Raw genomic sequence first — 27277 nt, forward strand, 5'->3', positions numbered from 1 at the left:
ATGTGCGGTGCGGGGGCGTCGGGGATCGACGGGCTGACCGTTTCGGCGAGTCTTCCCCGGCTTCTTGCATCCACCGACCAATGGCGTGAGCCTCAAACGGCAGGATGCTATGGTATTTTTAGTCGAAAACGTGGTCAAGAAAAACGTAAACAAGCGGACGGCTTGTAAGCAAAAGCCGCACGCCCTTCCCTCGGAGAAGACTGTACTACCATTTGCTATATCATTAAACGTAAATAATGTAGCCGTTTGCGTGTAGCTGGTTATTATTTACATTACCATGAGGAGTGTGGGCCATTCTTGTATTTATACAAGACCACAGTTTATCACCTCAAAATTATCTTATTAGGAGAAAACATGATACTCACTTTTTAACGTACACAATCCAATTTGTATTGACTTCTTTATTATTAGAATACGTTCAGCATAAGAATGGCATAAAAAAAATTTAACACAATGAAATCTTTATAGTTCCTTTTAATAACAAACGTTCGTACAAGCATAATAAATCTTAAATTTATAATCATGGTGACAATTTTATTCAAGGGTCCAAGGATTTTTTTAAATGCAAACTAACTAACTTATACTAAAATCACGGCATCCATGGAACATAAGAATTTTGTTCATGGTGTCGTATATCAAATTTTAGTTAATAATACTTATTAATGATTCGTGGTTATTTTGCGGACACTTTATTTTTATTTAATAAAATAAATTCATCTCTCAATTATGCCTTCTAATTTGAATATCGACGTGAGATTTTTGCTTTTATATTTATATCTATACTTATTCCTGAATTTTTAAAACATGTATTATTGTCACCAAACGATTTTTATGATAAAATTTCATCAAGCCTTATATTATTACATCCGTTTACACGACAATATAATAATAATAATAGTATAATCTTACAAAATAAAACTTAAAGATCATAAAAAATGTTCAGTAATATTTAATATTAATACTAATTCATAATTAATTGAAACATTCATTATAGTGATGTTAACGTTGGTACAGCCAACTATAAATCGTAGGTATCACTAATCTAACTACTGGAAAAAAGCCAAGATATACTGACCATTTCGGACAGTACAGGTGAAATGGACTAAGAAACCATAAATGAATGGGATTTCTGGACTAATGAACGGATCCTAAATATGGAATTTTTATTCATTAATTTTTGTTTTACGATTTAATAAGACCTAAGTAACAATATTTACAAAAGAAACAACTACTTATATAGAAATCTGAAGTTCCGGAGTATCAATAAGTGATTTTATATTACTCAATATAAATAATAAAAATGTTACATAAATTGTATATTTTTACTGTGATATGTATGTCTGTATTTTCACTAAGACCTTCAGAATTGCAATATAGATATGTTAGATACATACATATGTATGAACAATAACATGAAAAAAATATATCGTTTTATATTCATTGGACATCACTAGGACGGATATACTTAACTGATAAAATATTTCAATTAAAATTTTGACATTGAGTTACCTTTCCAGATGATAGAAATATATTTTAGTGCCAATTGCTACGAAGCAAAGAACTGCGTCTTGCTTTCATCACATAATATCATACAAGTAGTAACATGAGAATTGTTATTATAGCACGAAATAAAAATTTAAGAATAAAATATTGGTTCAAATAAAATTTCAATTTAGAAACAACGGTATTATTTGATACATTTTAATATTAGTTAAAAGAACATAGCATCAAGATGATTTAATTATTTTATACGTTGTTTGTAGTAATTGTTTTTAGAGAAATAGCCGCCATTTTTTACATTTATTATACGGGAACTTTTTATGTTTCGTTTTCTGCATACAATAAGAAATATTTTATTATGTAGGACATTTTCTTTTAGATATGAGTTTTTTTTCAGTAAAATAAACAATAAAAGACTATCGTGAGATGTAGTTGAGCTACTGGTTACATTCATTTGGGAACTTCATCTTATTCATCTCGTGAGTATAGACCCGCCTAGATCTTGTTAGATAACAAAAAAGACAGCAACATTATAACAGCCAAAATGTGTCCTGTCTTGAAATATGTCATCTTTAATAAAATAGACACCCCTTGCCAGTGTAATGAACAGAAACAGAAATACATGTAACAATTGGAAGTGATAATTTTTTTCAAATAGTAGACGGAAACATAAAAACACATTTGTTTATCAAGCACTTCATAAAATACTTTTAATTAACTTTAGAGGAAAATGTTGTACTTTATCGACATCCCATTTAAGACCGTAACTTTGAAAGGTCACTTCAACATTGATTGAAAAATTTTATACAAGCTGAAAATTTACGATTCTCATCTTAAAAATATTAAATTTTGCAAAAAAAACGTAACAAATAAAGCTTTTATTTGTTACGTATCTTCAGAAATAAATGCCTTTAGAAAATATATGGTAGTATTAGTCGAGTACTGTGTACTTGGTAGACATGATTGAACAGAAATATTATCAGAGCTTAATGTCTGGGAGTGAACGAATGTTCAAATCGTAAATCAATCTTAAATTTTATGAACACGGGCGAGAAAGATAGGTTATTTTAAGATTCGGTTATGACGTCCAGTTTCTGAAGCTCTTAAAATGTTGTAGTTATTTAATCCAATATAAATCACGTTTTATAATTTCATTATTATAATACGAATTTTGAATATTTATTTTTTTTTGGTAAGGCCTGCAAATGCTTGAATTCTTTACTATATGTAATAACTAAATATACATTTATTATCTACATGCGGTTTGACTGAATATTTAAAAAATGAACAAGTGTTAAGTATAATATGAATGGAAAGATAAATATGACTACTTCAATTCATCTTAGAATTGATCATCCTTTCTATAGTGCATTTTAATAAAATTTAACAATGTTGTAAACAAACATGATCAGCTGATATTGACAAAGACTATGCCCCTAGTGATGTGAGTATACGTTACGATACTTTAATCTTAATTATTTAATTAAAGTATTTACATAAAAAATACTTTAATTTATACATATATTTTTTTAAGATATTTATTAGTGATTTTTTATTAAATTTAGAAATGCAGAAAGAGTGGTTACACATACGAAATTTTTGCATCCAAATAGCACTAAAATGGCGCACTTTAATTAATGAATGGTGGCCAGCAAAGCAAAAAATTTATCTCAATGCGTTCTAAATGACTCTCCCAGAACAAGGTAATTTAGTGAGAAGGAGTAAAGGTACCGAAAAAACTTGAAGTATCTAGGGGGAGCAGTTCAAACTGCTAAGCATTTGCTGGTGAACTGTAGGATACTCCTGGATAGCGGTCAGTACTCGCGTCGTCACTGTAGGATTTTAATAACCATACGTAAAGCGGTTAGTCCTTTCGTAGTCAGAGCGCCAAAAGTAATAACCACAAACGAACGATCAGAACGTTTTGTGAAAGAAGGCACTAGGGCTATAAAATCAAACGTCAAGCCTTACTCTATCCTTAAAGCGGCTCAGGATTGGACTATAATGATGGTTACGTATGAGAAACAATATAAAATATCGGATGATATTTGTCCGGTGTCGTCGAGACCAGACATATTTCTTTAGTCGAGAATTTTAACATCCCCACCCCCAAAGACCATGCCATCAAGGTCAATAAGTATTACGAACACACTAACTATTAAAAAAAATAATAATTAGTACTTTTTAGCGCTAGCTATGTTTAGTTCGACCTTCTAAATACCAGAAAAAAAATCCAATTTTACCGCTCGGTTTTAGCTGATTTTCATCATAGCCTGTTGAATATTCTACAGTGTTTGTTATAATCAGATCTTTTTAATATTTGTGAGTTGGTAAAAATTCAAATGATAATGATTATAAATATCTTTATAAAAAAGAAAGTCGTCTCAGTTACACTATTTATAGACCAAGAACGACTTTACGGGTTATGCTGAAAATTGGTGGAGAGATAGCTTAGAACCAAAAAAAGGGCATAGAATACTCTTGAAATCCAAATCTTCTTATTTACTGCCTGGAACAGAGTTTCCCCTGTCAGCTAAATATTTCTATTTTTGATAATAGCGCAGACGAAGTCGCGGGCAAAAACTAGTTCATTATATAATTATATATTTATCATGTACAACACTCACTTTTCACAGACAAATAGACTTTGATGAGTAAAATGATCGTGTCAATTTCATAAATGCAATAAATTTTCGAGTTCAAAATTATTTTATAAAATAAACATATATACGCAGTTGTTTAATGATGAAAATTTTGTTAAAAACAGCGGTGGGCTTATTAAGATGTAATTATTACGAGGACTGACATTCAATTGCACATAAGAACGGAGTAATCGTGATCAATTGCTTCGTTTACAAGATTGCCAAATTCTATTGAAATGAACTATGTATATATAGATTACAGTGTGACTAAATGTATTAAAGATTCATTTATTTAAGATAATTTCATGATACCGCGCTTACTGGATTTTTTTTTGTTAGACGATTTTAGCATCATAATGTGAAAATATTATGAGAAATATGTTCTTTGACTATAGTGACGGATTCTAGTAATTATGCAAATTATAATTAATTATAAATAATATTTATTTAACTTTCATCTGCCTTTTTCTCTAATTAAAAATATAATTTTTTATTTTACCAATTTTACATGAAATATGTTATTAACATACTTAGCATTCAGTTTCTAATATTTCTAATTTTTAAGAGTAAAAATTTTAATAAAGCTGTATATTTTTCGGTCATGAATGGCTTCTTTGTGTTGTATGAAAGTACTCAACTAAAACGTCAAGTAAAATAAAACAAAGTTAAAACAAAATCCCTCGTCGCGTCTGTCTGTCTGTCGTTCGCGATAACAGGAAAAACTATTGCACCTTTTTTCAAGCAGTTATCACCACTCGATAGCATGATTCTCCAGGAAGGTTTAAGTATATAATTTGTTAAGTTTCTGTATTTATGTGTGTGTACATTGATGATATTTGTTGAAGATATCGGAAAAACATGAGCCGTCTGAGAGCTTTTAACGAAAAGGCTGCCTAAAGTCTTTGAGATATAACACAATAATATATGGCGGAATTGTGTATTTTATATAGGTCTACAGAAAAGTCCGCGGTGGCGTATGTCTATACAACAAGGGTAACATACTATAACCATTTTACAACTTTTATAAATTGTTATTCCTAAAGCGTTTATAGGAAAGCTATTTACATAAATACACTATTAAGTCTTATCAAAATAAATTACTTCGTTTTCAAGCTTACATAAGTATCTGTAAATTAGTTTTTAAATCATTAAAATCGGGCGTTTGAAAGTTATCATAATATAGTTTAATAATTCTCAAAATTAAATACGCTATTTTATATTTTTTTTACGGGTTTATATTATACGGGTGCGAAGCCGGGACTGGTAGCTAGTGTATAATAAAACACACTTCACGATATTTTGAAACAACGTACCGAAATCTTGCAAAACGAACAATGTTACATTTTTATTCTTAGTATTTTGCGTTATTTTATACAAGCAAAATGTTAAATTCCATTGGTTTAACATTGATTGCTTATTTTAAGATCAAAGGAGTCTAATAGACGTTCGGTATTTACGTCATGAAGGTAATCTTTTGTCAGTCTGCTATTGATGATGAATAGAAATTTATTCATTTCTCATTGTTTATTATTAACTGAGTTTTTTAAAGATTCAACCACCAAAATAATATAAACAATCAGTGTCATTCATCCATAAAAACATAAATTTTAGTTACAGAGTAAAATTATAGAATATAAATAAAGAATAGGTATTTTGGTATCGGTCTCGTATTAATCTGTATTTATTTTTATAACTAGAACCATCTTCATTATTTAGTCTATTAAGCTGAATAATTTTAAAAATGCGATTCTAAGAAAGACACGCCTCTGTTATGTCCACCATTAAGATTGTTTTCATTCTAACGAAAAAAAAAAACACAATATAAATGATATAATAATTACAGTTAAAGACAAATCAGAAATTCACCAGAATAGCTAATCGCGCAACACGCCCACATTCTGTCTCATTTGTTTACAAAATCGTTCGCGCCTGAGAAATAATATGCTTTAAGTTAAATAAATGCTTCCACGAGCTATATCCCCATTGGTTTTATTGTGTGTGCGATTCGGGATCTTTATCTCTTACAGCTGGTTGCTGGATTACAGAGTATAAATAGATCATAGACAACAAATCATTAACCGGTAGTAATGTGAGATTTTTTGTACGTCGATATAAAACAGAGTTTTATGAGCATTACGGTTATGACTAAATATTTTTATTACATATTAAATCATTACAGACCTGCTGCTAAATATTTTGTAAAAATATTTAAATTTTTAATGTAAAAAAGCTTTGATCTACGTTATAAATAAGATTTATGCGATGAATTTATAGCTGTATCTAGTATATAAAATCTATCTCAACTTACATAATATACCTATAAAAAGTGAGACAAATTAATTCAATTCAATTCAATGTTCTTAGATTTATAAAACAATGAAATGTAACAAAAATAAAATTCTTTACTTACTAAATATAAAACAGTTTAAAAAAAATATTTGTCAATTAACACAAATCGAAATAAAAGTATATGTATATGTGAGCACTGAGCACTACTTTATATACTAATTAATTATTGATACATAACGTTCGGTAGGTACATGCCCGTACAATATAATTTAGGCGGTGCGCTCACCTACAAATAGCTCCTATTCGTTTTTGGTAAAGAAGAATACCGATTATTTTATTTATTTCAAAAGTTTAATCTAAATCATATTCATAATTGATGTGAAAAAACTTTTCTTATTTAATTATAACAATGCATCACCGTCCTAAAGCAATTATTACTGTAATCTTCAAGGGTTCTGCACGTAGAAATATATGAAGCAATAGTGCAATAAAAATTAATATGATCAGGTAAATTTGTGAAGTCATGTATGATAAGAGCAAATTATATACAGGCAATTTTTTATTATATTTATAGCTAACATTTTAATACAGCAACCTTTTTTAAATTTTCTAAAGATTCGTTAATGTCTCAATTGTGATCTATAAGAAAATAAAAAAATAAAAATACTAAATGAAATACGTGTGTAAGCTTTTGAGTTATAAAAATAGATTTTTGAAGGAAAGATTTTAATTGAGATTAGATTTAGTTATTGTTTGTTTCAATTCAATTTAAGTGGTGTGTATTATATGTCAACGCCGAAGTATGAAGATTTGCATAATACTGAAACTGACTTTGGTCTTTGGGATGACAATTTAATCGCATAGAAACAGAACGGTTGAATATCTATATGTGTTTCAAACTGACTTTTTAGTTTGACGTTATATTTAAACCACAAGAGTCAACATAAATTAATTTAATTCTGTTACTCTAAATTTAAATATTTTTTTTAATAAATACCTTAAAATCTTCCGGACAGTGCAGTCATCATCTATAGTAAATAAATAAATGATACGAATTATTTCAGTGACATCATAACCATACAAAAAAAACAATTGCATAAATATTGGAAAAAAAAATTTCGTCTATAACTTTACCCAACGATATATAGAATTATGAAAATAGTAAATTAAACTCAGGCCATTTAAAAACAATATACAAATTCATTATGTATTGATGATTGATGAAATTATTTTAATGCAAGGAATTTTAAATGTTATGATTAGTATTAAGGTTTAAATATCTTTGTTGTTAGATTCCATTTAATCTAATTATATAAAGACGCAAAAAAGTTAATAGATAGTATTATATCTGTTACGATCAGTAGAAATTAAAATTGTGACGTCACAAGCAAATGGGATTGTTCGAAAGCTATCGGCGGATTTGCATATCAAAAATCAATTAAAAATTTAAACAACCTTATAATTGTAATTCAAAAAAAATTGTTAGGACACTTATATATAACTAATCTGGACTAATATGTCTCATAAAATTTCATTACTTTGAATTTGGAATATCCATATTCTTTTAAAAATTTCTATGGATTTTACACGACTTCAAATTTTTCATGTTAATTATCAAATTGCAAATGGAATGGTTTGATAAAAAAAATTGGATCGCGGTGAACGGCTTCCACCAAATTGGGTATAGAGTCGTCGGTCATATTCAAGACACTTCAAGAGCTTGGGGTAAGCCGCATGTTCGTATTGTATCATCAATAGAGTGGATACTTAAAAACATAGAGTGAATCGATTGAAACAACTTCTGAAGCGATACGTATGGTAAAGATACAGAAATATCTTTTAACAAAAGTAATCACAGAAAAAAATTCAGGATTGAAGACAACTACAATAAGCAAAATAATAAAGCGAACGCTCACAGTTCTAAAGAAGCTTCATCATCATGCCTCGTGGTCATCATCTGCCTCAGTGATAGTTTGGTTGGGCGTGTCTTATCAAGGACATACAAAACTATTTTTTTTCAAGGATTCACATACTTGAGTCAAAGTGTTTTAAGCAATACACTTAAAAAATATGTTTCACTTTTCGGAAGGAATTAGAATCTGGTCAAAAGACACGAATTGCCCATGCCAGAACTTATGGCTGGACTAGATAATCTTTCCATTTTAGTTTATGTATTTTTATGCTAAACAATTTCATTTTGTTTTAAGTACTCAATAAAAAAAACATCCTCGTCACCTTTGGTAAACTCTTATATCTCCTTCTTCACTAAATCCAGATATTAAGCCTGAAATATGAAACCATCCAAAACTTGTGTCCAGTGATTTTTAAGGATTCCATTTTTGTACTACTTGTGTTTAGTTTATGTAAAAACATTGAAAGTTTCCGTGAAGGCAATAATTACTATAGAATACAGTCGTTATATATTTATAAACAATTTTTGCTAACTTTAATCCTCATCGATTTTTAAAATGACCATGACTCAAGTATTGTGGCCTCTTCAACTACCCTTGAGTAACACTGAAATAGTTCAAGTACCTACAACAATTCAGGGTTAATTTGTCACAATATAATCTATTTCATTTTCTCAATACTTCTTTGTTCGAATTAGGTAAAAATTTTATTACAATGAATTCTTTCTTAAAAATATCTCTGTATATAATACGGATTTAATATTTTCTTTCTTTTGTTAATCAAAGCATATGAGATTTTTTTGTATGTTTAAATATATTATTATACCTAATTTTTTTTAGGTTAAGAATTTTTTACTTAATATCTTATAACAGTTTTTATAGTTATAGTAGCCGGCACTTAACTTGGCACGTGATTATAGATGCGCAGAATCCGATTTTTAGATCTCATAGATATGATGCGGGACGTTACACTACTAAATTATTTGACATTTGTATGAAACATGTTTTTGCATCAGTGTGCATACATAACATGTTATTCAGTTTGAGTTATATTTTCTTTTAGCTCAAATAATTACATCGATTACATTTATAGCTCAACATGCGCTACAGTTCAGATTAGGTTAGAAAACTTATTTGACAAAAATTCACGTTATGTAACATTGTATTAGAATTGACTTTTCCTTATTATATAGAATCTTGCTGGCTGCAAGTGAATTTAAAGATTTTTGGAAGTTTTATTCCTGACATCATAAATTAGTGCAGGCATCTTGTGTTGCCCTATTTCTCCTCTGTCGTTCATTATTATCGCTTAATCTTTTATCCTAATGATAAGCCCATAGTTTTATATAAAAGAATTACAAAAAAAAAGTCTTTTTAATTATAGTAGTAATTAAACAGAATATAAAATGATTAAAAGTCTGTTAAATTATAATACGTGAACTGTCATTTGTCAATAATGAAATATTTTATCTACATTCATTTTTAATCTTTGAACGACTTTGCTTGACGCTTATTTGTTTGTTTATTTTTTGTACATTTTAGATTTAAATAATATCGAGATATGGAAAGTGAAGTGTAAAAGTAGCTGTTAAAATACTTAAAAAGATGGAAAATTATATTGTTCTGTCATTTATTGGTGAAGGATCATTCGGTCGAGTTTTTAAAGCCAAGCACAAAGATACTGATGGTATTGTAGCTTTAAAAGTTATAAGAAAGGTGGGACTTGTTTTATCAAATATTCTAACAAAACATACATTTACTTTCCCAAATAGTTACAAAATACGAATTCAATAATAACAATAACTTTAAACTTTACCTATTTTTCTGACATGTAAGGATGGAGAAATTAAAGTGGTTCGTTCCATTTATTTGCTTTTATTTCATCAGAAAGGAAGATCCTCAAAGGATTTAAAAAACTTAAGACAGGAATGTGATATTCAAAGGCAACTGGATCATCCTAATATTATTCGAATGATCGATAGTTTTGACACTGAATCGGAACTGGTAGTTGTGACCGAGTATGCAGAAAAGGAATTACACAGTATTCTAGCCAAGGAAGGATGTCTCAATGAAGAGGAAGTAAAGAAAGTGACCTGGGATTTGGTATCTGCCTTGTATTATTTACATTCCCATAGAGTGCTTCATAGGTATGAATAAATGAAATATAATTAAAATAAACATATCGATTTTGATTATCAGAATATTCATAATTTGAATAGCATAATTTTTTGGTTGAATTATATTCCAATATACCTTTAAAATTTTATTTGAAACTTAAAATTGTGACATTGTTGGTATTATTAGGATAAGAATATTTTCTTAGTCCTAAATACCTGCATCTAAAATATAATTATATGATTGCTTCTTCTACTAACAGTGAGATACAGAATGTACATAGTTTCATTTTCTTAACTCATGTTGAAACTGTTACATATATAAAAAATATGGTTGTACATGTGTGTATGTACTTATTTTTCAGAGACCTAAAACCACAAAATGTTCTGTTAGACAGCACAGGAAAAGCTAAACTTTGTGATTTTGGCCTGGCAAGAATAATGACTAATGCTACCCACATTCTGACATCAATAAAAGGTACACCATTATACATGGCACCGGAGCTTATTGATGAAAAGCCATATGATCATCAGGTATTGATTCCAATTTATTGAAAATAAACACTACATATTTGTATATGCGACATACTAACTTATTAAATCTCTGTAGTAACTAATGCATGAAATGCTTTTACACAGATTATAAACCAAAATTATATAGATATACTTCTTTATTGGAAATTGGAATTATTGGAAAGATTTATTAGTGTTTTTAAAGCTAATATTTTTATTATGTAACAATATTAATATTGAAGTTCATTTTACAGGCAGATCTTTGGTCACTTGGTTGTATAGTGTATGAGTTGATGGCTGGTCAACCACCATTCTGCACAATGTCAATTTGGCAGCTCGTCCGTATGATAAGGCATAAACCAGTCCAATGGCCTAGTTTTATTACAGCTGAGGCGAGATCTTTTCTGCAGGTGGATTTATTATTCAACTTATCATTTCTAATCTTTGTTAAATTTAAAGAAATTATATGATATTTTTATTATTAAATTAATACAATGTAAATGATAGAAGAACAGAACTTAATTTATATATCTTTTGTGTTCATTTTGTCTTTGATATTTTTTAAATCGTGGTCTGAAATTAAATAAAAAAAATATTTTAATTTTAATTGTTTGATGTGAAAAAAGTATTTAGTAACAAATTAATGTTTCAGGGCCTTCTGCATAAAGACCCATCTAAAAGAATGTCTTGGTCTGAAATTCTTGAACATCCATATGTGAAAGGGCATGTTTTAATATTGCCAGAAGACAAACAAAGTGACTCACCCTTCACCAAGCCCTTGTCTTGCAGCCAACAGGAAGCCAAATTTCTACAGACGGAGAAAATGAGTAAAAATATAAAGTAAGACTAGAAATATTGCAAAAATCCTTATCTATTGATTTAGATATTGAAAATTAAAGTCATATATTTTAAATTAAATTTATTTATAAAATTTTGTTTATCTGAATTAAATTGAATTTTATAAATTCAGTGGTGTCACAATTATTTAAATCTAACACTTCCTTTTATCATTATATATTATAAATCAGATGTACATGTTCGTTCAGCCGAGTTTCTGTAAGGAGACTTTACCACTAGAGACTTAATTTTTGAAATTATAATAAAACAAGAATTCTCCAATGAAAAATGGAAAAAGATGGTGTCATTGCGTTTTGTAATGTTTAATAGCATAATTACAAGAATTCTTAAGAATGCTTCTTATGTTTATTCCGTTACAAATATATACATACATATATATAACATGTATTAAAATCAACTTTCCTTTCAAAATGCAGAACCGACACAAAAATCGTAAGTGAAGTTAAATCTGAGAATAGAGAGCATGACTTGAGAAATGTTCGGGTTATGCATGCTATGGAATGCATCCCGATGTCTGACGATGACAGCGTTAGAGCGACGAGTGCTTTTAGTGTAAGGGACAGTCTCAAGACAGACGACGAGGACCAATCGCAACCCATCACAGCAGCCAACGCTAAACTGCTAAGATACGAGTTCAATGTCATGAACAACTCGAATCTCGTAGTTTGTAATCTGGAGAATAACATGGCACAGTTACAAGCGGCTAACCAAAAACACGAATTGAACAAAATGCATAAGATTGTTGAAGAGAAGCACGAACTGCATAAAGATGTACCAGTTGATGTAGATAACGTATCCGTTGTTAGTGATAAGAAAGATGATTCTAAACTCAAACCCAAACAGACGGACACAGCATCACATAGCCTGGAGCATCCGAAGAGCTCAACAAAATGCAGTAGCGATGTTAGTTCGGGTCTTAGCAAAAGTGTACCGCCGTCCTATAAACAAAAAATATTACAATTCTCAAGGGACAAGTTACGTTTTGGAAGCGGCGGTAATAGGTTGACCAGGAGCATCAAGAGATCATTCCACTTTAGCAGGAGTCTGGACAAAAATAAGACTGAGGTTCAGAGAAGGACGAGTGAACCAGCTCTGGAAATAACCTGTACCGAGAAAAAGTCGGACACCGATAAAGAAAAAGGTCCCAAAGAGGACAAAGATCAGGATATAGAGAAGTGTGAGATCATTGAAGAGGCATCAGACGAGAAAGATCTGGCTAATAACGATCATCCGCTACCAACAGTTGAAAAGGATGAAAGTAAGCCTGTCTCATTTACTTCTATACTATCATAACTATATTGGACTTTGGAATTACTTTTTAAAGTAAAAGATTTTATTGTTAAGGTTTTACTAGTAACATAAAATCATTATAGTTATTCCTCATATAAGCCTTTTCAAACGATCTTCTGTGTTATGATTGTATTCATATTAATTACAGTAAAAGAACCGTCGTCCTTGGAACTAGAGGAATGGGAGGCGTTCCTGAACTCGAACATCACTGAGGTCATGGAAGGCGATGTAGAATCCCTTACACAACTGAACATGGTGAGATTGGATATAAATTAATTAATTTATCAAATAAAACATAAAACATACAAAAAGTATATGTATATTTTAAATGTTTATATTTATTTATTATTCCAGAACTATATCTACCTACTTTGGCCTAAAATTTCATCCTTATCGATTATCTTGTTTTTGAATGATTAGCAAATGAACAAAAATATGTATGTTTCATTTTTTTTTATATGGTATTACAGATACTTACTTTTTCACTACATCATACATATGACCAGAGTTTATATATAATACAGTCTATAATAAGGGTATCTGAAAAAATGCAGAATTTCTAAAGTTATAGAACGAAACTTTGAAGTCCTCTGCTTATTTTATTCATTAAATCTAGTACTTGTAATTAGTATTTACATAAATTTAAATGTTCTTACATATATAGCCATTGTTGTACTAATAGCCTTTGTTTTCTACATCCCTAATGTTAGTTGGAAGGAAATATTTAATTCTCTATTTTAATAAGTGATTTTATTAATATACTTTTGATATTCCAGGTTAGTATGGTGGTGGGCGTAGTAGGCGCGGCTGCCCGTTGGCGTGGCGCGCGGGTCTGTGGGGCCGTCGCCGCGCTTCTAGCACTACCAGCACTCTCACAGTCTCTGCCACGACACACCCTTCTCAATATACAGGATGTGAGTTAATTGTACCTACCTATAACATACTAAATAACTTACAACTTATTACTATATTTTCAACACTGGCAATAACTATTCTCTTTGAAATATTTTTAACTGGCAACACCTAAATTTAATTGGTAATAAAATATAATAATTTTTTAATTCGTTAGTTCTTAATTAACTGTGTGCGAACATAACCTCATAAATGTAGATCCTATAGTAAAGTTAAGTTTAAAGCTCTTAAGGTCTGGATTAATGTACTACATCACTTAACTAGGTATATCTTGAAGCGAAAGTTGTTTTCAACTTTGTGGCTGCCATAAACACGCTCATGAAAGACAAAAGAGATTCCGACCCAGACTCCGAAGACAGGTAATTACAATTTTATATAAAACATTTTACTTTCTCCCAGATACATATAGTTTTTGAACGAATGTATTACAAAGCTTTCTAGTTAAGACATTAACGTGCGATTGTACAATAGTAGGTACTAGATCAAGTTCTTACACTCAAATAGTTAATGGGTTAACTATTAAGTAAAGTGTGTAATATTCTACACATATATGAGATTTCTACCGACATCAGGCTGATCAGTATATCTCTGGAATAAGGCGTAGAGACTTGAAATTTTGTAGAAACTTTCCTTAATCCGAGTAAAGATCGGCTAAGAACGGTTTGTACAAAATTGTACAAAATTTAGACGTCAGCAATGAATGATTCCCTTCTTTAAAATATGTATCTATTCTATATGTGACGTAGAAATAACTCATCCCCAATAACGTTTCCGGGTTAGGTGTTAGCAATGTAAATTTTAAATCTCTGTATCTCATGCCAGCTCAAGCGGTGTAACGGCTGTATAATGTTCTAAACTTGTCATACAAACGAGTGTCCCATGAATGTGTTTTATACGTATATACATTTTATAATTCCCAGATGTCGCTCTATATCCCGTATGGTGGAGGTGTGCTCGTGGCTGTGCGTGCGTTCGCCTCGAGCTGTGAGACAATTCGCTACAGCTGTCACCGCCTTCAGCGCGCATCTCGTATTCACACTACTACTAGAATACCGTGAGTATTTTTATAGAGAATAGACTTTTATAGTCAATAGACTGAGTATTGACTATCATTATGGTACTGATCCGAGGGTACATTTATATAATACTTAAATCACTGACTTTACTTAAGACACGATGGCTTAATTGGCAAAGCAACTGGAATGCGACATTTCATATGTTGTAGGTTCGATTCCTACTCGTGTAGATGAATTTTTCATAGTATATTTCCTACTTGTATTTTAATACAATTTTATCACAATATTGTTTTAATATTAAAATATAATTGTAACAATTTTGTCGACACTTTAATTTCAATAATTATAAAAATTCCAAAATAAACCCATTACTAGTTTCTTGTATTGACACAATAATATCCACATCATCGGTTCGTTTCGAAATATGTATATACGTTGGATCACAATACTTTCTAACAACGGGAAAACTTAATTTTTATTTATTAATATAATTTTATTTAATGTTCCATTGCGTCATTAAATGAAGCGGTTAATAAAGATGCTACAGAGTGTAGGCGATTACCGAAATATTGAGCAACAACGACGAAGCTATTACATTTATATCTACAATGTTATATTTAGCATTAGATAATATTCTAACAAACTATTTAATATTTCGTAATAAAATTTTGAGGATATTTTTTTTTATTGTCTTTAAAAATTACTCAGAATAGAACAATTCGTAGATGGCGTTGTTTGTAGCGCACTAAACATTTTTGTTACAGATTCAAAAACACCAAGAGAATCACAGAACGTAGTTGGTATTTTGATAACCGTTTTACAAGACCTCCCCGAACACGCGGATGTGGTGGAGAAGATTCTGTTCGATAGTGCGAGTTTTAACTTCCTGAAGCTTCTAGAACATTCCAGCGATGCGCTCAAAATGAGAGTGTGCATTCTCATAAGTCTCCTGTGTACATTCTCGTGTACAACTTTTTCAGCGGCCATGGAATCGAAGTGGAGCAAGAAAGAAAGTGATAAACTTGAGGCTCTTCACAGCCACTGTAACGTGACACTTAACAGGGCGGCTAGATTGGCGACAAAGGAATTGAGCAATATGCCATTTTATACTAGCTGATTAAATATAAAAGAAATTGAACCATCGAGGTTGTATTTATAAGTGAGATTTTCAACTCCATTGTTATTATAATGAAGCTATCTTATAAGGAACATTCCAGTTGTTCTTTATATTTACTGGGAGAAAAACAATAAACATATAAACTTATGAATTTAAATTTATTACGCATATTGTTGAAATTATATATTTTTTATTCTAAGAAATACGTCAATTAAAATGGAAAGTTAGACCTCACATTTGTGAGAAATAGTAAATTTCCACTGAATCTCAAAATATGATTAATATATGATTGCGAGTGACTCAAAATAATTTTGTGCCATAATTAAAAAAAATAATAAAGTGACCTGTTTTAACGATGATTTTCATTCCGACCTTATTATTCACTTAATATAATATTGTTTTCATGCACGTATCGTAAATTATTTCGGATGCATTCATTGATATCACATAAATTTTTATCATCAAATTTATAAATAACAGCGGATCAACGAACTTTATATTGTTGCGATCGATCAGTGAAGTTTAGGCGCAATTCACACATTACGCAACATTCAGCGTCAATTCGGCTCGTTCGCACAAAGATCAAGTGTCTGAGATACGGACGGGTTTTGTCAATTTGTTGATCGTTGCACTTTATGGAGTTACATAAGGGAGGTGATCGGCCGGCCTCGCGCCGGTCGCCGCGTGCATTCACCGCCTATAACATGCATATTCAAATTTTCAAATGTGCATAAATACCAATTCCACGCCTCAATTTGTGGTCACTTTGTCGCTGAATGGCAAATCCGCACTCTTGTATGCTAATTACCATGAAAATTCTTAGTTGGATCTTAACAAATATATAATGTATGTGTGTATGTGAATTTTGAGAACTAAACGAATTATAGATCACTGGAATATTGTGTACTATGATGTCCTTTTTTTAAGTCCGTTTTTAAGCGACCACTATACAGAAAAAATTGCGACAATTTTTGTTAAAAAATTATCAATATTATTTAACAAAAATTTGTAATACATATCATGAACACAATACGTTTTATACACGTATTTATGGTACGCTGTTAAAAACAATAGTCTCATAAAATGTTTGTTACCATGAGATAAGCGTAAATAACTTTCGTTATTATTTAGTTATAATAATTTATTAAATTGGTTTCTGACACAATCAAATTTAAATGTGAAAGAATAAAGTCATGAATCATGATAATATTTCTCCGAAAGGAATTCTTTGTGTCTCAACTTCGTAAATTAGAGGAAAGTTTTCAAAAAATAAAAATTCATTAATGATGTGTTAAAACTAACTGACTTCCGAATATTTTTTTAAAATTTTAATGAACACTGGCAGCTTTATTTTTGATATCTTTTTCTAATTGCGAAAACAGATGAAGAGAAGATACCACAGATGTAACCGAAATCAATACTTGTTTTCTGAGCCTTTAAGTTATGTTTAAAAGAGGTGAGTTATTCTTCTATTTAAGTAACAAAAGTATAAATTGTTTATAGATTTTATATTTATACTTTAAATTTATTAAAAAAGTCACTAAAGTAATACATGAATTCATTAAAAGTTTGTCTATCATCAAAGTTAATCGGTTATATATTATACAAAAATTATTACAATCATCGGCTTGATCTCTTTTCAGCACTCTAGTAAAGATATAAATCTTAACTGGAGAATAAAACGAGAAATGTTAAGTACATTTATAAAACAACTATGCGCTACTAAAATAAACCGAAGAATTTATTAAAAGAATCACGCTGGATTTTCTCAATTTTCATTTACAACAGAAAAATGTTATTAGCAAAAATATTATGTTTTGAACGCTATTCACACAAATAACAATATTTATCGTAAATATTGAAAACGAGTAATTCATCTTATTTTACTTATATCTAAAATATAACTTTCGATTCAATTAAAAATAATTTAAAAATAATAATCTTGTTCAGGCCTCTTAAATAACTGTTGACATTCTTTAATTTATTTAAGACACTGGCTGTTAACTTTTGTGCTCCCTCAATGAAATTTGAAACACATTTTCTTGTGTGGGTAGTCTTAAATCCACGGAATTTTAGACAAATATATATATATATTAATCCGTTAATAAACATCAATGTAATTTTACACTGCAGATAAAAAACCAATTGTCTTTAATTTACAAGAGGTCTTATAAGGTATCTATTTTTGGCTTCTAATGGCAACAAATATGACATTGTCATTATTCAACTAGCACTCTGGTGGCTTTATTAATTTGACAGTACTAAATTAGGATCAAGTATGCGATGTTCTTATTCTTCAAAATGAAAAAACAAAATGGATCCGTTTAGTTTGTCAATTGTGATCAAAAGAAATTGCTAATTGCTTAAATTTTGTTACAACACAGCAGCATAATTTACAAAAATAACAAAGTTAATTTCATTTAGTCAATAATTGGGGGAAGTTCTTTTTTTTAGTTTTTATTTCTTTTTAAACTGAAATATAATTTCCTTCTCTCGAATAAAAAATATGTGATTTAAAAATTTTTAAAGTCATAATTTCATGCACTTAATTTTCACCTACGAAAAAAATATTCTAGAGCTAAAGTTAATTGAACGATCTCTTAGGAAGATAAAAAGTACAAATGCTTTAAAAGTGCTTGTCAATATTATCTATAGATGCCGTTTTAGTAATCTTGCGATTACGGTATTTTTGTACGATAACGAATTTCGTACCAGAATTTGAGTGTGCAAGCCAATCACGTAGATATTTGCGCGATCGAAGCGGGATCATTGAACTATCGTATTCAGTGTACCATTGGGTCATGAGTATTTTGACAACGCAGCGCGGAAATTATCTAATCGGCACGCGGCCGCCAGGACGCGGGGCCAACGACACTGGGACCGTTTGCAGCGGCTCTTTGGCTAAACGAAAGTGAAATGTGAAATTAGTATGGCACTACCGCTACAGTCAGCCAACAAAATCATTCAGAAGGTGTGGCTGTTGCTAAGCGCTTTCTTGATTTCCGTTTTAAAGAATCCTGCTTAAGAAACTTCTTCACTTCCATTACAGGATATAAATATAAATTTTCTTTGCGATATTTATTTCAGAGATGAATTAAAACGATACTTAAAATGTCAAACTAATTAATTGCACAGTTTAATTTTATTTTGTTTCTTTTATCTGGATGAGATGTTTTTTTGGTATGTGTCAGTCTTGGATTGCTTTCTAATATATCTTGCAAATAATTAACTTATACGGTTCAATCAATATAGGAAATATACTTAAAAATTGTCGTTACTATAACTGCCCTACCACAACGTAAAAATTATATATTTATTTTTTTGTCCGTATCGAGAAGCGAAGTGGCGTTCACTGAATTGTAAGCAGGTCATTGACCGCTCAATACCTACACCACCAAGAGATTGCATATCATATTGGAATCATATACTTCGTAACCCACATCGCGTCGTGGGCATGATAGATTAAATTTGGAGACGAGTAGTTTTTAAATTGGCGAGTGACATCGAGAACATAAGAACAAAATTAAATATATGGTACGAATTCGAAACAAAACAAGATATTGTTTGAAGTAAAAGGTTTAAAAAAATTGTGTTTATATAATTCACAATCCCTTTCTACAACGGGTATTAAAGAATTTATATCTTTTTCTGTGTACCGGTCATATACCTACATTATCAACATAAAACTGCAGTAGTATTCAGAAACGAAATCAGTTAAAAGGTATTAATTTTATTGACCTTAAATAATTAATATTTTTTTATAATTCCTTACAAAATATGACGATAATATCTTAAGTTTGTTTTAAACGAAATAAGATCAAAAGTTGCACCCATCTTTTTACGAAAGTACTTTTATTATTAAGATCACATATAATGGGAGTCTTAATTTACCGTTTTTATATAATGAAAAACTGCATTAGGAAAAACCGGGGGATAATCGATTATCAAAGACTGACTCAGTTGTACAAAGTACTTTAGGAATAGTAAATATAGGGTCGACGACCTACGGTTCAATTACGACTAGCGTAGTAAATTTCTGATAGACCAAGCAATGTGCTCGTTGTTCATCAAAAGAAAATATATCTTGAGAAAATAGCAATTAGTCAGATATTGCGTTACACATAACAATATTACGCACGTGGTTATTTTGTAATATATCTATAGTAAATCAGTTATCAAAGCATGTCCTTGCGGGTTGAATGAACCAGGAAAACGGTTTTCTATTACTTTGATAATAGATTTTATCCGCGCTCTTATATAAGTCCTTGATACTTGATAAAGCGACCTTCACGGGCAATGCCCCATTGAAATGAAGTTAATGACATATATCTAGTAAGCGTAATATTACTTGTTTTAAGATCACAGCGCTATTACTTAATTTTTATAACGGAAATATACAACTATCTCATAATAATAAAACATCTTGAAAATGAATTTCATTTTAATATGTAAATTTTATATAAGAGTAATAGAAATCAGAATAGGAAAAAAATTAATAGCATTCTTAACGGGGTACCGTTTAATGTCATAAATACCTACTGCCTGAAAATATTTTACGTCAAGCAATTAGATGTCCTTTTCTTTATCATTTGTAATTCTTAAGGAGGTTTCTATATTTTTTACCTCCTTAGCGATTTGTTGACAAATATATTTTGAAAATTGCTATAAAAATTGAAAGGGAATCTTTCTTTCTGTGCAAAATTTCTTGAATAACTTTCAAAGAAATTTTAAAACAGTTAACCTCCCTTATAAGAACGAAAAAAGAGCGCGGGGCAGATTTTAACGTATGTTTTTTATACAGGAATGTCAAATTAAATATTTTTATTTGAGTGATTGAAACATGTTTTTTTAGTGTCCAAACACTACTGGATTGATTTGTTAATGAGCTAAGAAAATGAAAAAAGACTATTGGAATATGAAAATGAAAGAAGATTATTGGATGAAGAGCAAAAAAATTATATGGTTTTAACTAAATTTATAATAACGAGAAAATAAATAAAATGGTTAACGAGAAAATTCACGAGAGCATCGGTTTTAAATATGTGTACATCTAGTATTAAAATCCTAAATATTAAATCAACAATAGCCCTTGGACATTTTGATATTTATGAAATGAAAGTTTTAACTGCAGGTGACCTCCTACTTCAATTATTATAAAGGGTATTCAAAGCGAAGGTATAGAAAAAAATACCTCTATAAGAAGAGGCCACAAAACATAAGGTGACATAAAAATTTAGAGCAATTCAGGAAACAACACAATATAACTGCCAATTTATCGAGGTACTGACATTTATTTGCTTTACAATAAAAATATCTACTTTTTAAATATATTTTTTACGTTTTAGTTCATTGTTTTGTGAGAAAGATTTAACTGGTGTTTTCATTTTTCTTAGATCTATCTGTATCTGGATAGACAGAACTCCATAGTTTAAATTCTACTACCAAAATATTAAACTACAGTAACTACAGCTCGAACACGTGCCGACTCGACCGGGGAAGTCCCGCACTCTCATAGAAGATCGGATTGAAGTAGCCTTGAAGACTGCGTTTCGTCAAAAGAGTAAGAGAGCCGGTTGCCTTTTTCCTTTTCCTGCCCTTTCCCTTTTACCAACCTTTCCTCTTCCTCTGTCTCTTCCACAATCAAGGTCGGCAACGCATGTGCAACATCCCTTACGTTGCAGATGTCCATGGGCGACGGTGACTACCTTCCATCAAGTAGGCCATCTGCTTGTTTGCCCCCTTTGATATAACAAAAAATGTGGGCTCATCTCAAACTGGTATTTAATATTTATTACCTAAATGAAATACTAGAATAAAATATGTTTTTATCTCATGTCGTCTTGCTAAAAAATTGAAAAAAGAGAAAACAGTACAGTATAAGCTTCTTTATTTACTAGAATTAAATATGCTGATCTAAACATCAGTTAATTCAAAGTTAAAATAGGTATGAAATCTTTGTTGAATGTAATAAGTCCCTTATATTACGTACAGTAAATCTTAAAAGCGAAAAGAACTTATAAAAGTGTGACTTTAATGTCGTTTGCAAGAAATATTAAATTATACCTCATAAATACGTTAATCCATCGTGAACACTTTGATGTCTTTATTTAATATAAATACCTTTTAAAGAAACTTGGCAAGTCCGTTCCATAAACCCACTTAGATTCTCGATCAGCGAGAATTAGTGTGTTTAGTGTATTTAGCGTCAATTACCTTGTAAGTGTAAACATCTCTAATGAAGTTTACTTTCAGTTGAGGGTATGGCTGGCAGCTGAGTATAGTTATTTCGTACAAATAGTTTTTATCACAGTATGATTATCACTTATTAAGCTTTTAAAGTTAAATCGCTAATTATAATCAATTTCTTTATTACATCTATTTGCACGATATGGCCTTTTCTTTAAACTGTTTATATTATTCTTTACAATTTACATTTTAGTTTTTTATAACCAGCATCCCATATGTTGAGGAATCATTTCTTAGTTATTGCACGATTAACTTAGGTTACATACTTTTTATTGTTTCCCTTAAGATGCAAAGAAAAATCTTCTAGAATGAAATTGCAAAGGACTGTTTAGTGTTAAAAAAACTACAATGATACGTTTAATACCGATACAATATCAAATAAAACTCATAAGAGGAGGCATATACGAGTAGAATTATTTATTATATTTATTTATATATAGTCTTCGTTTTTTTTAAATATTATAATAAAAAATATAATGTCATGAACGTCATTAGTTTTTTAAGAACTTATTTGTATTTTCTTTTATAAACGTCAGTCGGAATAAAAAGTTCCGTAGCCAACATTGCTAATGATAAAAAAAAACTACTGCTTATACAAACTATATTTTCGAAACAATAAATACGATTTTTAATATAGGTATACCTTAGGGCTTAGGGGATGACTAACATTATCGCATTATCAATAACATTATAAACATATATTTACATGTTGGTTTGGGAAAAACACAATGTTTCTAAATAAATTTTACCGCATGTAATTTTTTTAAATTAATTTAAAACTTATGTATACACTTTATGCTCCATTCATAGGTGTAAGTAGAGAGAACTACTTAAAATTGTTACTTTTGTGATTTTTTATGGCGACGAAGGATAGAATATTTTAAGTACATACACTTCTGATTAAATCTGGATAATTTCTTTGTCAACATTTGACATTATGCCGGAAATAAGTATATTCAATATCTTTAAAAGTGTACCTACTCCATAAATATGTTCCATTAAAGGACAGGCGTTAAAAAAACTGAACAATTTTAAAATAACTCCAGTGAAACATCTTTGCTTCACTTCTATTTTTCTTGCTACGAAAATATTTAAGGATATGTAAAGACAAACAATAAATGCCGGAAGACTAATATTTAGTACCTAGGTTGGCTACGACTACGATTGCGTAAATTTTTATTTCAGATGTATGGATTTAGTCATTAACTCTAAATATGGTCTGATTAAGTGTTCAAAATTTAAAGTACTTGTTAATTCGGTGTACATACTAGTTACTGCGGATAACAAATAGTTGATGTAATTTTAAGATATTATCCAATGAACATTTCTACAATAAAATGTCGTTTCGTCTTACAAATTTCCTTTCAATACAATGGAATTACCATTAATTCTATTTAACCATTCCAATGATTACCAGACGAAGTGACATCCGTGACGTCATATCGGCCTTGGCTATTCCGCTGAGACTGTTATTTAACCCCTACCCCGCTTCCTACTGAAGATGAACATGCGATAGTTGGGAATATTCAATAATAATATGTTCGAAATCACAGGTAGCAACCCGTTACACAGTTTGTAATTCATTAATAGTTTATCTATATTTTGTGTTAAAATGATTTGGTTATTATTATTTTAATTTATTACCTTTTCTAAATTATATCAGTGGATTACATTTCTGAAACTAGAGTCTTTAAAATTTCTTGTTACCATACCTTAGATGATAATCATTTATAATAAACAATAGTTACAAACGTGTACAAACGAGTAAGTACAGTCAGCTGCTTCCATAAATTATTTTTAAAGCTATTGAATGAAGAGTGTACACCATTATTGGGAACCTTGCTTTTAATCTATTATATAATGGTCACGAATTCCGGCTCATAAAACATCGACCTTGTAATTTATAAGAAATAAAGGGCAGAAGGGAGGCATTGAATGTTATTTAATCAACTTGACCTAAGCTGCAAGTTCAAGGCTTTAAGCATCCGTTCCTGTCACAAGCGATAAAAATAAATTTGTCATTTTTCAACATAGAAATAGAAATATTTTTTATAAACACACAACTAAACTGTCAGTTTTACTTGCAATCGGATCCATTGAAAAAATAGCGGCAAGATGTCGGGCATGATGAATTATCTGAGATAAAACACGTGCATAAACATGTGATTATGAAAATGCATGGCACGTTCGATTACTTAGAATGCAACTGATTAGTTAGATCAACATTGTTAAGTGCTGTTTAAATTGACTTGGCACTCTGTTCAAATATCATGTCAGCGTATTTGTTAATTTAAAAAAATATATATTTTATTGATCTCCAAGGAACCGTAGCTTAAGCTTGCCACGTGTAAGCTTACATTCAAATTCAAAACCAGAACGTCAAGGTTATAAGGGATGAATAGACTCGGCAGTACTCCCTGCGCTGGCGCATGATTGACGTCAACTCAATGTGACCTTGAAATTCCGTTAGCATAAACTGTAGTAATTTATTTACCCGTGTATTTAATTTAATGCATCGCTGCACAATAAAACATTTATTTTTCTAACTACAAATCGTGCCACGTGATTTTGAACTGTTTACGAAAAGTTTTAAGAAATGTATACTAAGAAGGTTATTTGTTACGTTAAATTGAGAAGTATCTTAGCTTAGAAAAAGAAAAAAAATATTTTTTTTATACGTAGAATTTATTTAAAATTTAGCGAAACTCACTATACCGGTTTTAACTATTGGTTCTGTGTTGACATTTTTAATTATTAATTTATTCGCAAAAGTACTTATGTTGAAATTTTATGACAAAAATTTATATTAGCCCACCTTAAATTAAGTTGTATAAGTCTTGTATAACACAAGGTATTCGTAAAAGTTTGTAAGAAGTGCTATAAGCTTTGTGAATTACTATAGGAAATTATGTAAAAATTGTAATTTTATCAAATAATAATTCAAAATGATATCTGAATGTTACTTATATCAAATAATTTGAAAAAGCATGTCAAATTCGATTATTGTGAACTCATGGGTCTTTTTCGCAAGCGCCGTGTGTTGACCTATTAATATTTTGGGTTGCCTTTCGATAGCTTAAACCAGGGCAGGGCAGTATTCAAAGAATTTTATTTATATGGTGCAATGGTCCCTTTTACCTTTTGTATTTGAATTTCGATGGGACCGAATGTTCTGGTTACGTGTGATGAAATGAGTTGTGTTTAAATTACCACATGTATCATCCTCTCTCGAACATTAAAGTCAGGGTCGTTTTTTTGTATTGCAAATTTTTTAAATCGACCCTCATTTTAATATTTGATTTAATTTTCACATTTAAAATATCAGCGACCTCACAACTTTACCTTATGTTAAGAAACGAATGCAAAATCAATAAAACTAATTTGAAATGCAGTAGATGTAAAGGCGAGCTGATAAGGATAAGTTTATAATTGCTATAAATTACTGTAACAATACTAAAATAGAACAGAATAATTAAATATTTACGACTTTATTTTGTGTTCAAAGAATAAACACAACGTAATGTAATATTGGATATAATTTTAGTAATATACGTTGGTAGTATGATAAAATTAATTGATTTACAGTAATAATATATCATTAGAAATAGGTCATTACCATTATCAAGGTTTTGTGTCATGTAACATAATAATCCAATAGATTGCCGCGAAGCTACAGTTTTATTATCTATAAAAAAAAATTATACAAAATTTTATTCTGAAGTTTATGAATTACACATCGATATGCATTAAAATTTTTATTATTTATATTGATATAGTACTAATAATATATGTACTATGATTTTAATTCGATTATAAAAATAAAGTCACAAACGTCAAATAGCATGTCATCGCTTAGATGAGATGCACTTAAGTTAGATGACAGTAACTATTTTGTTTATGTATCCAACTCACAATGAGGTCAATAACGTCTGTTCGTCATTACTAAGGTGCTCTTGTCGGCCTGATTCAGGGTTTCTCATTGGTAATTATAAAACAATACCACTATTATTAATGCTTTCCCGCAATATCATATGGGATCATACGAGTCAATGATTTTTATAGCAATTTTCGATGACCAATAACGTAAAGACATTGAAATGTGTTAGTTAAATTTAGTTATTTTGTTAAAAAGAAATTAAAATTAGATCACTATTTATATAGATAAATTATAAAACAATACTACAATAATTAATGCTTGTCCGCAATATCATTTGTGCTCCTTATATGATTGATTTAGAGAAACGTTTGATGTATATAGTAAAATACATTTTATTAAACTGTTCGGAGATCAATTACGTAAGGATATGAATATCGTTATTTATTAATAAAACAATACCACAATTTGTAATGCTTGCCCGCAATATCATTTGTGCTCCTAATATCAATGATTTAGGTTTTAGACGAGCATGTATGGTTTTTATAGTAAAATGCATTTCATTGGCATATCGTAATACCAAGAAAGTGAGAATATTAATATTGAAATGTTTTGGTTAAATATAGTTAGTTAAAAAAATATATTAAATCTATATCGCTTTTCATATATATAATACAATAATAATAATAAAATTATTCAAACTGGACACATGTATTTACACGTGACATAAATGTTGCATTACTGTAGCTTATTCTTATAACTTGATAATAAAACGAATTTTCACTGTTAAAAAGGTTTTATATGTTATGAAAAAAAAAGAAATTTAAATTGAATGGACAGTATTAATAAGCATATTTTTTATATAATTTATTTTTCAATTTAACATAAAAATATATATAATTCTTTTTTGATTGTTTGTTTATTTGTTTTAAATGTGCCATGGACGTTTTCGTGGAGTCTTTGTTATGATATAATGTTTGACAGTCGTTTTTTCAC

General features: G+C 29.9%; 1 protein-coding gene across 1 annotated transcript; it reads left to right on the forward strand.

Annotated features, from left to right (window-relative positions):
* The first annotated feature begins 9838 nt into the window (after positions 1-9838).
* Positions 9839-16514, forward strand: LOC116767508 (serine/threonine-protein kinase fused). Its single transcript, XM_032657847.2, has 11 exons — positions 9839-10057; positions 10229-10488; positions 10821-10989; positions 11223-11378; positions 11621-11808; positions 12243-13084; positions 13265-13371; positions 13893-14030; positions 14293-14387; positions 14949-15082; positions 15809-16514. The coding sequence occupies exons 1-11, from the start codon at positions 9947-9949 to the stop codon at positions 16159-16161; spliced, it is 2553 nt and encodes an 850-aa protein (XP_032513738.2). The 5' UTR covers positions 9839-9946; the 3' UTR covers positions 16162-16514.
* Positions 16515-27277: the final 10763 nt, after the last annotated feature.

The sequence above is a fragment of the Danaus plexippus genome, assembly GCF_018135715.1.
Source record: "Danaus plexippus chromosome 9 unlocalized genomic scaffold, MEX_DaPlex mxdp_26, whole genome shotgun sequence".
Taxonomy (NCBI): Eukaryota; Metazoa; Arthropoda; class Insecta; order Lepidoptera; family Nymphalidae; genus Danaus; species Danaus plexippus.

Coding starts and splice junctions, on each gene's coding strand:
- LOC116767508 (XM_032657847.2), top strand. CDS start 9,947: ATGGAAAATTATATTGTTCTGTCATTTATTGGTGAAGGATCATTCGGT. Junction 10,058..10,228: donor CTTTAAAAGTTATAAGAAAG/GTGGGACTTGTT, acceptor TTATTTCATCAG/AAAGGAAGATCCTCAAAGGA. Junction 10,990..11,222: donor AAAAGCCATATGATCATCAG/GTATTGATTCCA, acceptor TTCATTTTACAG/GCAGATCTTTGGTCACTTGG.